Consider the following 12022-nt stretch of genomic DNA (forward strand, 5'->3'; position numbering starts at 1 on the left):
GTGGATGTTTCAGAATTTACAGCATGCGGGCAAGGCAGCAATAAAGCGGTCAATGATTTGTCAACAGTCTGGTTGTCATTGTGTTTAAGTTTTACAATTGGCGTGTCATCTCTCTTGCAAGGAATAGATGAAGAAATGTAATGTTCCAATACAATCAATTTATTTGCAGATTGGTATCAAACACTGTGAAAAACAACTGCTTATGAGTACAGCATTCAGTTCCAAGATCAAGGCAAAATGCAGTGATGAGTACAACTACGGAAAGCCTTTGGAGCATTTATTGCAGGGAAGCAGAATGGGTGGCCCGTGTCCATAGTCAGTTTCCCCGTAGAAAGACTTGAAGTCACAGAGGTGGTTAAAAAGCGCTACAAGTACGCAGAAATGTCATATAATGCCGTTACTCGTCGGACAAAGTCATTTTCTCCTTCGTCCTCACTAGTAGGACAACTTTGGCTTGTTAAGACAAATGAGGCAAAACTGCACAAACTGCATTCTGTGAGGTCTACTGGTTTCATAACATTATCCTAGATCATCTCCAGCAGTAGTGCAGAGATGTCAACGACTGCACAGTTTTGCCTCATTTGTAATTTAGTGTTTATATTAGTATTAAGATATCCTTTATTTGTCCCGCAATGGGGAAATTACAATCAGACTTCAGAAAGGAAAACGCTGGGTAGGGAGAGGGAAAAAACCCCACGCTCGAACTATCCTCTTCTGAGGATAATTTAAGTCCAGGATAAAAATGCTACCAATAATACTTGGACCTTGAGATGGATGTCAAGGATGTCAAAGCATAAGGAAATATAAATGTGTGTTGCTGAAATATAAATGTGTCCACTAGAGGCCGCCCCCGCTCATCGTGTGACCTACAGGAGGGCTTCTTCAAACCGGATTTCAAGAGGGAGGTCCCAACCCTGCGTCCATTAAGTGTGTGAAGAACGTCTATGGGAGGATTTGACTTGGCTCCCCATGCAGGATGTTGGTTGCCGGAACTTTTAAAGCTACATTTTTGTCCGAAGAGAAGAGGACATCACTATCCAGTGAATGAGCGTCCCCAGAGTCTTTCCCACACTCATTCCTCCTCCAGGTAACGCACTCGAGTTGGATGTTCAACAGTTTAAGTTTCCATATGAATTTCACAAAAGGCCTTTTTTATTGTTTAATTTTAACGTCCAACCATTTACACTTATTATGTGCTTATACTTAAATAGCCCTTGTAAACATGAATAGCATATTTATATATGGATATTTTTTTATGATCAAAAAGCCTTTCCGAGCACCATATTAAGAAACTGAGAATGAACACTTCCAAAAATGATTACGGTCAACTTTAAATGTCTTGGTGCTGATTTCTTCTTTTTGCGAAAGGGCACCCATCGCTTTCATGACATTCTGTAGGAATGCCACTGGAAGTTGCCTTTGGACCACGTTTTCCTTCAACCTGCACTCATGTTTAAATTTGTTTGACATTGCCACAAAAAGCCAGGATGTCTGTAGCCAGAGACTGAGCTGCGCTGTGTTTGTTTTGCGGAGACTACATACACTTGCTGTCCGTTACCAAACATGTTTGTGCGGGAACTCAATGTAGTACGGGGACTACTTATATCAAAATGAACTCCTCAACGCATGTCAACAGTTCCTTGGCATTAAAATGCCACTAAATGACTGTTAGAATTTCTTTGGCCTGAGCGCAAAAAATAATAACAGAGGCTAGATTAAAACCCAAGTTAGAATTTTTCGGAGACATGCCTTTCAAGCTAAGGTTATTTTGCACGTTAAATATTTTTCTCCTGAGTTTACGTAAGCCCCCAAAAGTCGGAACGGGCTCTATCACTAACCTACTGTATGCGAACAAAGTAGAAAAACCATGTTATGTGTTGTGTTTATTATTTTACTTTATGTTAACTGTTTTTTAAGCGCTTTGTTACAGCTGCCACTGTTGTGAAAGCGCTATATAAATCAGCATGTCTTGTATTGTATAACACTTGTAGCACATAAATATGAAACAATTCAATTCGATCCAGCTGTAACTGCGCCTGCCTTCTTGTGTGGAACTCGTTCAATATAGCGTCTTAAAATAAGCACCACCTGCACCTTTTTACGACCTGTCTGCAACCCACTCATAATGGTTTCCATCTCACTTGTTGAGAATCATGGCTCTAAAGGATTTACATCCTGGTGATGATGAAAGGTTCAATATTTGTCTTGGTCAACTCCCTTTCATGCAAATTACCCCAACAAAGGTTTTTAACCCAACTCAACTCATTTCACAACAAGCAGGGGTTTGGCAGATAGTGATAAATTCTCCCCTCCCAAACAGAGGTTTCAAGTGGCTAAAGGACACTTCCAGTTGAAGTTGACTGTCCAAGTAAACACAAAACAAAAAAATATGCATACTGTATTTAAAACAACCACATAACTTTGCCTCGAAGTCTGCTCAGGTAATGCTAACACATAATGGGAAATGCCATAGACCGGCTCATGAGTAGCATCGGCGTGGTGGTGTTACGCTTTCATCAATTAATATGTGAACACAAATGGTGCAGCAACTCACATAGACAGACAATATAACAATACACACTGGCATATCATAATATTACTATTTATAGTGTCACTGAAAATAGTCGTGAAAGCCCTCTTCGTTTATCTTCATGACTATCCATCTTATGCTGACCCCCGGTGGCCAAATCTCACACAAGAAGGAGCCAACGAATTAATCATGAGGCACAAATTGTTAAATTCTTTACATTCTATTGGATTCTGTTAAGTGCTATTTTCCGTGATTTAAAAAAAAAACTACAAACATTTTTTGACGGTGGGAGGGGGGAGGCTGAAACTGATTACTTGTATTTCCATTGATGGCACTTTGGAAAGAAGCTTTGAAATCTGTTCTGATAGTACAGCACAGTCGCAGAACCAGTGTTGTTTTTAACATGAACAGGGAAAGTTTGATTCAACTGCTTTCCAGATCCCAACTGCAATTTAAAGCACTGTTTACATTTGTGAACTCGTCATGAGTTAATGTGCGACAAGCGCACTGGAAAGTTTAAATATTCTGTGGAGTCTTCCATCCGGCTACATGTTAGTTAGTGCCGACGGAGCCTGTGTGCGCTGCTTCACAGTCACCGTGAGCAGTTTTTTCAATGTATGGAAAGAGATGGAGTGAGGGGAGCGTTTGTTTGGAGGTGCTGTACATAAACGTAAACATACGGTACACACGAGGGATTGTGTGCTACTCAACAAATCTGCTCCACAAAGAGGTCAGTGTGCATACGAGCCATACCTCTTATTCTGTCAAAATGCTACTTTAGCCTTTGCAGTCTTTATTGATTTATTCATTCATTCATTTGCTCTGACCAGCAGGGTAGCTCTCGCACCAGATTAATCTGCATCATTTGACACCAAAATCGAACGATGAAACAGGTTTATGCCATGAAAGAAAACAGGAAAATCGACCTGGTTCTTTCAACCATCGCCACAAGTCGAGTTTTACCTGTTTCACAGCATGGAGGTAATCGGCCCACGGTTGACGATAGCCTGGTGCACGTTAAAAACAAATTCTATTTTATGTAAGCAATGTTTTGAGCATTTCGTTGACAACACAAGCGGGGATGCTCCTCCCCAAGCTGATGGTTTTGTTTTTTCTTTTTTTTACTTTTCCCAAAATATCCTCCAGAATCTCCCCAGGAAGAGTCTCCCGTCATGATGTCCTCCACGCATTCTAGGAGGCTGAAGTATCTGTCTCTGGGGGTTCTCGTGTTGCAGACCACCTCGCTGGTGCTCACCATGCGCTACTCGCGTACTCTGAAAGCAGATGGCTCCCGCTACCTCGCCTCGTCCGCCGTCGTGTCCGCTGAGGTCATCAAGATCATCATTTGCACCCTTCTGGTCTTGATGGAAAAGAGTGAGTACATTCGTCTCTCGTCATGTCGCGATTCACTTTATATAAAAATAATTTTATATTGTGGATGGTGGGACCAAAAAATTGTTGACATCTACGTTAGTACCTGACTGTGTCTTCACTCCGCGGCGAGCTGACAAGACTGTCTCTGCATCGGGTAGATTTCAGAGTGCGGGCCATGAACCAGCTCTTGACGGAGGAGATTTTGAGTAAGCCTCTGGAGACCATGAAGCTGGCCATTCCTGCAGGGATCTACACACTGCAGAACAATCTACTCTATGTTGCTTTATCCAACCTGGACGCAGCCACCTATCAGGTTACCCACGTGCCACTTGACTGCAACAGTGAACGCTTTTGTGAGCTGCTTATGTGTGAAAATGTGTCTTCTGTTTAAGTACGGAGTGCTGAGCGCAAATGTTTGCACACTAAATGACAAAGGACAATTTGGTGGCTTGTGAATGCAGTAGAGTACAAAAAATTAAAAATAAACAAATAACCACTATAAAATGAACCTACAGTCATTGCTTTCTGTAGGAATAAAAAGCAGGATGGAAGGGGATTGCCATTCAATAGTCTTATCTACTTTGAAATTAGAACTTTATAGCGGTGAAAACATAAATACGTTACGTTGAAATGAGGTATGACTGTATATATCTCTATAAAAACAACTGGTTTAAAGAATAAATACAAATGTATTGAAGAGAAGTTAAATACTGTACATGTAGCTATTTAATCAGCATTTTTTTTTTTGCTTCGCACTTGAGCGCCCGTGTACTACGAGTGGCACTCATAACAATGTTTGAGAATCACGGCCGCATACCATACAGTAGTTTCTGAAATGGTTCATGCTTAGTATAGGACGCATGCTGACCATACTCAGTCCAAAGATAAAGCAAAGCTTGTCCAAATCACGACTAACTAGACGATCCAAGATTGCGTAACAAGTGTGAGTTGTCTTTCATATAGGTCACGTACCAGTTGAAGATTTTGACCACAGCGCTGTTCTCCGTCTCCATGTTGGGCAAGAGGCTGGTTTCTTATCAATGGCTGTCCCTTCTCCTCCTCATGGCTGGTGTTGCTTTAGTGCAGGTCGGCAGAAAACCTCAGGCGTAGCTTTTAAATATTCTCTCCTCACTGTAGTCACCAATTAATCCGACATTGTTTTTTTTTTTGCTGGAACCCCTGCAGTGGCCCACGGCATCTGTCGGCGATTCCGAGGAAAAGGTTCTCTCCGCCAGCTTCCAGTTTGTAGGTCTGATGGCTGTGCTGACGGCATGCATTTCCAGTGGCTTTGCTGGAGTTTACTTTGAAAAAATTCTCAAGGAGACGAAGCAGAGTTTGTGGGTTCGTAACATACAACTGGGTGAGTACACGATTCCTTTGTCAGCGGCTTTTTAATGATGAAGAATAGACAGTTTTGTGTGTATTGTTTTTATGGATGTGAAGTACAAACATCAGCAGATGATGTCATTGTGTGTTCTTGACTGTGCGACTGCTCTATATGACTTCGACAAGTTTAAAGGCTACAGCCAGTATTGACTATAAAATATCTGGAAGTGTTTCTTTGTTTTTAAACTGAGGTGATCTCACGTAATCAAAGTGGGATAGAAACATCCACATGATCAATTGTTTCCTGCAGGTTTGTTCGGGTTTGTGTTTGGTACACTCGGAATGATGGTGTATGATGGCGAGCGAGTGGCACTGTCTGGAATGTTTCAAGGCTACAACAAGATCACTTGCACAGTGGTTGTCTTGCAGGTAGGAGAGTTCACTTTTTCCTTTTCTTCTGCTTTGGTACTTCTCTTTGATAAAGTATGCCCTGCTTTACAAAGTATTTGTTGAATGATAATGAACCTCTCTCTCTCTCTGTCTATTTAGCTCGCTAACTAGCTAGCTGGCTAGTTAGTTAGCTGTCTATCCAGCGAGCTAGCTAGCTATCTGATTGTCAGGGAATTCACCTGAACATCTTGAACTTTGAATGAAAATACTCGACTCAACTCAGGAACAGATTGTCTTTTGCTGATCAGCAAAGGGGGTGAAGTTCCTCGAAGGCAGCACAAGTCGTGTTGCCTCTCAAATCGAAAACCCCACCTTCGCACCCCCGCTGACCACTGTTTATTCAATGTTCAGAAGTGTGTGTGTGTGTGTGTGTGTGTGTGTGTGTGTGTGTGTGTGTGTGTGTGTTCCTCCCACAAGTTGCTTTGAAACACTGTTTTGTGTGCCTGCAGGCTTTGGGAGGCTTGGTCATAGCTTTGGTCATTAAATATGCCGACAACATTCTGAAAGGGTTCGCCACCTCTCTGTCCATCATCGTTTCCACGCTGATCTCATATTTTCTGTTGCAAGACTTCAACCCGACGGGGTAAATACATGCATGCTAATGACACAAGCCTTTGAGTGATTTGAATTGCAAATGGACTGTTGAGGATGTTGTCGTCTTAAAGTCTGCTTCCAGTTCCGACTGTATACATGTGTTTGTAACACGTCTTTCACCCTTTCTCTTCCCTCTGCTATCTCCTGCTGCTTGTCAGGGTGTTTTTCTCAGGGGCAGCATTGGTTATTGCAGCCACATTTTTGTACGGCTATGAGCACAAACCTGCCAGCGGCAGCGCTGCAAAAGTATAAAGGAGAGAAGACCCACTGCCAGCAAAACGCAAACGGAGCAGGACTCTGTGGATTGCTGTGAATTGGGGAAAAAAAAATATTACCGACAATCTGCAATGACTCTGAACAGATATGCCCTTGCATCACTGCAACTTTGCCCAAAGAATGAAAAAAACAAACAGTTGTTGCACATCCATACACACATTGTGAAATCAAGACAACTCTATAATAAAGTAATGTGGTAGCCTATAGAGACAACAGGACTTGACTGGATATTTCAATTTTATCACAGAATCTCGAAAAATCTTGACTAAGCTTCATTCCAGTGGAAGAATGACAAAGAAAAATGCCTTTGAAAGATCCAGGTGAAAAAAAAAGAGATTTGAGACAAAAGCTATCACATATTCACATATTGCGGTGTTACTAATTTCCAAATTAATGTTTTTGTGTTGGAACAAATGAATTCAAGAGCTCGTAAAGTGAATTCAGATATTTATTTCTCCACTATATAAGAACTCTTTTTTTTTTTTTTGCATGGCTATACATCCATCCGTTTTCTGAAAAAAAAAACGCCTCTTACCTGGATGCCACAATCTCGAGACCAGCTTGATGTGTTTAATTAAATTATAAGAGTGTGTTTGCCCCATTGTCTACTGTTGTGGGATGAAACCGAGCCAACTCCCCGACAATCGTGGTGGCATCCCTCATTTGCATTAAAATCCGGGCAGTCAGCGTGCATGCCATGCTTGAGGGCTTGACATTGCGGAAGCAGAAATAGACTTGGGGGGTCCGTGCATGTCATGTGCGTTAAGACAGATGAGCTGCAAGATCTTCCCTTGCGGATGATGTCGTCGGTCACACAATTGACCACCGCCTTTCACCCATGACTGTGTGTCCATGTGCTTCGACTTGGTGGACTATATAGGCGTAAGGAAAACGCTCGTTACACGAACGTATTTGATCTGAGAGTTGAGAGAATGGCTTGATTTTGCACGATTCGGAAGGCTCGTTCCATTTACTTACTGCATTTATTTTATTATTTTTTTTAATTGATTAAAATGTTACAGGCTTGCTGACAACACTCTTCACTGTGTGGTGTGTCAATGAATATGACATTTTTTATTTTCACTTCACAGGGACTTACTGAGCTTTGCCCTGATACTTCAGAGGTGGGGCCTATTCTCTCTCTTACACACACGCACGCACGCGCACACACACACACACACACACACACACATCATTGAATATTTTGAGAATTGTTCTGTAGTTCCAGTGCACTCTGAAAAACCCGAAGCGGTCTCTATAGCAACAGACAAATGTTGCAGTCGCGGTGCAGCAACGCGATCCGCGATGAATCAATAAAACCTGCCATAGCATCCTTTGAATATTTACATGATTGTAATGGCCATTTTATTCAGCAAATACCCTTACAAATAACTGAAGATGATAACAGAAGTGAAACTGATCTTTTTTCAGATTATTATTATTTTTTTTATACACTCAGACAACCTTTGCATAGTTGTGGCCTTCAGAGCAAATGAGCAGGTTGGAATGGAGGTAGTGTGTGCTTGTGTGTGCTGAGGTGGACCTACAAGTGTGTAAGGAGGCAGATGGGAGGATGAGACATGAACCTGGAGAGAAGCACAGATGGAGGAATCGGCCATGTGGCTTGTTTGTGGAGTGGCGGTTCAGAGACGTGGACAAAGCGCAGCGCGAACCGGACCAGAACGGTGACACGGGAAGAGGCTCTCGTTGGCGATTATCCACACAAAAACCACTGCTACACAGCGACTGTGCCATATGTGAACAATGATTTTATCATTGTCAGAATATGTTCTGCTTTTTTCAGGAATTCCACTCTGAAATAAGAGGAGGAGAGTCAGATTCCCTGATTGTCTGGAAATACATTAGATGTACCTTGCATGTAGCGCTGCAAGATGAGCTGGCCTGATTAGGCCCACATTCCCTCGACTATTTCAGTCATTAAGTCTCATTTCACATGTAGCAAATATGACGTGCAATGACACTTTTGTTTTTAAATTTGCCATCTGACACCGTTCGGTGTCATTCCCAGCGCTCCCGTTCGAAGCATCGTGAATAAAATCCTCAATATGGTCGCCGATGCGGTTACAATTGGACACGAAATGTTTCCCCGATGAAGTCATTGTGCTATAAACTCCAGCAGATGTCTTTTTGTTTGTCCGTTTCACACCGACTTGTTGCAATAATAGTCACGATCTTAACTCAAAAGATTCATATAATACTTAGGTGTCCTAAAACATCTGAATACATTCTTGAACTCTGGTGATGAGTGTGCTGATGAAGGCCTTCGATGGCACTAAAGAGGTATCATCAGCCTGCGGTTTGCTTTTGGCCGATGTGACGTCTCGATCACAAAGGCTTTCGGAAATACAAAACAAATGCGAGCCTTACGGCTTTTCAATGACAGTTTTGCTCACTCTCATCGCATGCAATAAAGATCTACATGAGGATGCGGGACGCAGTTCTCGTCGGGAAGGGGGGGCGGTCAAATTTCTCTGCCGGTGCATCTAAAAAGAGTTCACTTGTAAAAACGCTGGCAAAGCTTTCTAATTGCAGCTCTTGGCCAAACAACACTTGACGCAACACCAGATCTCCCATCGACTCTGACGCTTCACGCAACAGTTCCTTTGTTGGCTCGATCACCCTCATCTTCTCTTTTGGCATGAAGAAAAACAATGACTTTTTAAAATTTTTCTTTTCTTTTTTTTGGAAGTCTCTCATTTTGGCGGTATGACGACAAGTGGTGCTCCTCGCCGCGGTCTCCACATTAGCACTTGGGCATCATTGGCGTTCGGCCTCCCCAGGGCGTTGGGAGGGATGGGCTCCTGATAGTTGAGGATGTGTGGCTGCTCCTGATAAGGCCGACCTACAAGGGTGGCCCGGGAGCCCAGCGGCATGTCGGGGTCGACAGCAATGTCTACCCGCATGCGCCACCGGACCGTCTGCAGTACAATCCGTTCCTGAAAGAGGAGAGGAAGGAAACAACGAGATGCGTCATGCGGGGGACCACCGTTAGCTTTGTTGAAGCCTTCGCTGACAGTGGAGTCGGGTATTGACGTTCAGGCTTCTGCTAGAAAGCAAAAACTGCCAATAAAAAAGCCAACTTGAACATGTGGAACTTATTTGGGGTAAATTAAGCTAGGTTTATAACACGACTTTGAATTTGTTTGGTTAATTCTAAATACAAACACATGCCAGTTATAAGAGGGTGTGCACAGCTGTGCAACATTACCTCAGTTCTTTATTTTTACTACTATTTTTTTTTTAAATAAGTAACAAGGCTAAGATTCAAATCAGTCCCCGTTACACTCGTAATATTCAGTCTCGACATTAAATGATAAGAAGGCTTGCTCGTAATGCAGTGTGGTCAAATTGGCACCTTGACTAGCTCGACTAGTCGTGTAATCAGTTCAACCCCCGATTGTCTAAATCACTGATGTCAAACTCAAGGCCCGGGGGCCAGATCTGGCCCACCATATCATTTTATGTGGCCCGCAAAAGCAAATCAAAGATGTCAACTTTCATGATGCTTGCTAAAATCTGTACCAAAATTTAAAATGATCATTTGTAATAAAGATGAGTGATACTGTAAGCATTTTCTTGTTATCATTATAGTAACTTAAACAATAGGTGAATAAACCGTTATTCTTGACTTTTTGATAAGGTTTCAATCATAATGGCTAGCGCTAGAGAAAATAGATGGTTGGATGGATGGAGTTTAAGACGAGCCGGTTTCCTATTCATTTGTCGCACCTTGGTGATGGAGTTCATGGCCACCAGCCAGGTGATGAAGCTTTGATCCCTGGTGATGTGGGTGAGCATGGGTGTGTTACTGTTGCTGATGGGAACGGCCCAAGTCACGCTCGGGTAGAAGTTGTCGTTCATGCTGACCGTCAGGCGGGACGGTTTGGAGGTGGGACCGGTGAGGGTGACCGTCTCAGTGGTGTTGCCGTACCAAGGGTAGCTGACTCCATCCGAGTCGCTGATAGCCTTCACCCTACCCTCCCGCAGCTCCGGTAGTTCCCAGCTGGACCTTGTGGCAGGAAAAGGAGGAAAAGATACAAATTGGGTGACGTGCATATCAAAACAAAACCTCATTTGCGATACGATAATCAGTAATCAGGACCGAGCCCCTGTTCATGAGAAAAATTGCACTCTATAATATTAGAATTTAGAAAAACATACGGCAAATTACATCATTAGATCCGCTGTCGTGAAAGCGCTATTTAAATAGAGATGTCATGTATGTTTTGTATAATTAAAAACCAAAAGCACGTTTTGGCACACTTTTTCCTTCAGTTGTGCTGCTCATTCTGCCACCTAGGGACAGTTCAAGTCAGGCGCACTGTAGTGGACTGGGGAATTGTGAATGGCGAGTAGAGATTACTGGATACTCACATGCCAATATCAGCATATGTGTTGTAGAACTCCATCTGGGTGCAAGCTTGGATCCAGCCCACCACCCAAGTTTCATTCCGGGGCACTGGTGGCATCACAACTCCCGCCGAGGCCCTGAAGTACGGCGTCTTGTAGCGAAGTACGATGGGCGAATTCTCCTCGATGATGGTGGGGCATTGGTCGATTGAGGCTGACACCTCATACACCACGATATTCTCCCGTCTGATGCGGGGCTTGCACGCGATGCTTTGAATACATCCCATCGTGCAGGTGACCAGCAGAGCGAGCAATAAACAAGGGAGCAAATGACACCTGACCAGCATGCACATCAGTCCCATGCAGGTTACACCCTTGTCTGTAGAACCAGTCACCATTCATTAAATGTAAAAGCGGCGTGCATGGGCAAATACTGGGGGTGACGTGGAGGTGAGAGTGCAGTAGGGACTGGGGAGGAAGTATCACAGATCTCTGCAGCCTCCTCCCCCTGGTGAGCCTTCTGACTGCCGCACTGCCCTTGGCGCTCGTCCCCACAAACTGCAATCCGGCCTCCCCGAGGTTGTTGATGATGATGCTGATGCAGATTCTCCCCCGTGCGTCCGGAGACTCCTTTCTTCGGAGGCTCCTCGATCCTGCTGCTGCTGCTGCTGCTCGGCTCCCGGCTCCGCGCTGCTGTCATGTCAACCGGACTGACAGGTGCGTCAAAAGGAAACAGGGTGTGGGGGGTGGGGGGTCGGATTCCTTTTGTTTGCCTACATTTACACGGTGCCCAGAAAAGATAAAACCCTGCGTCTGCAACACGAAACGAGAAAAAAGCAGCGTCAAAAGAAGGCCGGCGAAGCGGCTTGTGAAGGATAGGCTGGCGCTATTTTAAAGCCCGGCTATCTGTGCTGTGCTTCCATTCTTATAAATCATGAAGGGTGCATCATGAACGGAGGCGAGATAAATGTGGAAAAAACAAACGCCGTCTCTCGATGCTAATTCGGGAGAGCATCCTTTTCCTTCTCGGTGCGGATTTTTGGTTTTGGAGGTGCTGATGCTGAAAAGCCAGGGGAGTGGCGTCACCCGACTTCTTCCTTG

General features: G+C 43.7%; 2 protein-coding genes across 3 annotated transcripts; one reads left to right on the forward strand and one right to left on the reverse strand.

The window, feature by feature from the left end:
• Positions 1 to 920: 920 nt before the first annotated feature.
• On the forward strand, positions 921 to 7589 carry slc35a3b (solute carrier family 35 member A3b). Of its 2 annotated transcripts, XM_086128386.1 has the most exons (9): positions 924 to 1087; positions 3364 to 3569; positions 3677 to 3904; positions 4063 to 4217; positions 4868 to 4990; positions 5090 to 5264; positions 5541 to 5659; positions 6130 to 6263; positions 6433 to 7589. In XM_086128386.1, the coding sequence occupies exons 3-9, from the start codon at positions 3703 to 3705 to the stop codon at positions 6524 to 6526; spliced, it is 1002 nt and encodes a 333-aa protein (XP_085984512.1). In that variant the 5' UTR covers positions 924 to 1087; positions 3364 to 3569; positions 3677 to 3702; the 3' UTR covers positions 6527 to 7589. The 2 variants fall into 2 exon arrangements, with proteins under 2 accessions (XP_085984511.1, XP_085984512.1); XM_086128385.1 differs by lacking the exon at positions 3364 to 3569 and having other exon boundaries at positions 921 to 1087.
• Positions 7590 to 8299: 710 nt separating this feature from the next.
• fam78ba (family with sequence similarity 78 member Ba) lies at positions 8300 to 11997 on the reverse strand. Its single transcript, XM_086128387.1, has 3 exons — positions 10946 to 11997; positions 10301 to 10580; positions 8300 to 9507 (listed from the first exon to the last, which is right to left on the reverse strand). The coding sequence occupies exons 1-3, from the start codon at positions 11317 to 11319 to the stop codon at positions 9265 to 9267; spliced, it is 897 nt and encodes a 298-aa protein (XP_085984513.1). The 5' UTR covers positions 11320 to 11997; the 3' UTR covers positions 8300 to 9264.
• Between the last annotated feature and the right edge of the window lie 25 nt (positions 11998 to 12022).

Source organism: Hippocampus guttulatus, chromosome 14 (assembly GCF_054856545.1).
Source record: "Hippocampus guttulatus isolate MCC_2025c chromosome 14, RoL_Hgut_1.0, whole genome shotgun sequence".
NCBI classification, from domain to species: domain Eukaryota; kingdom Metazoa; phylum Chordata; class Actinopteri; order Syngnathiformes; family Syngnathidae; genus Hippocampus; species Hippocampus guttulatus.

Coding starts and splice junctions, on each gene's coding strand:
- slc35a3b (XM_086128385.1), top strand. CDS start 1,045: ATGAGCGTCCCCAGAGTCTTTCCCACACTCATTCCTCCTCCAG. Junction 5,265..5,540: donor GGTTCGTAACATACAACTGG/GTGAGTACACGA, acceptor TGTTTCCTGCAG/GTTTGTTCGGGTTTGTGTTT. Junction 6,264..6,432: donor CAAGACTTCAACCCGACGGG/GTAAATACATGC, acceptor GCTGCTTGTCAG/GGTGTTTTTCTCAGGGGCAG.
- fam78ba (XM_086128387.1), bottom strand. CDS start 11,319: ATGGTGACTGGTTCTACAGACAAGGGTGTAACCTGCATGGGACTGATG. Junction 10,581..10,945: donor ACATATGCTGATATTGGCAT/GTGAGTATCCAG, acceptor TCCTGCCACAAG/GTCCAGCTGGGAACTACCGG. Junction 9,508..10,300: donor CCATGAACTCCATCACCAAG/GTGCGACAAATG, acceptor CTCCTCTTTCAG/GAACGGATTGTACTGCAGAC.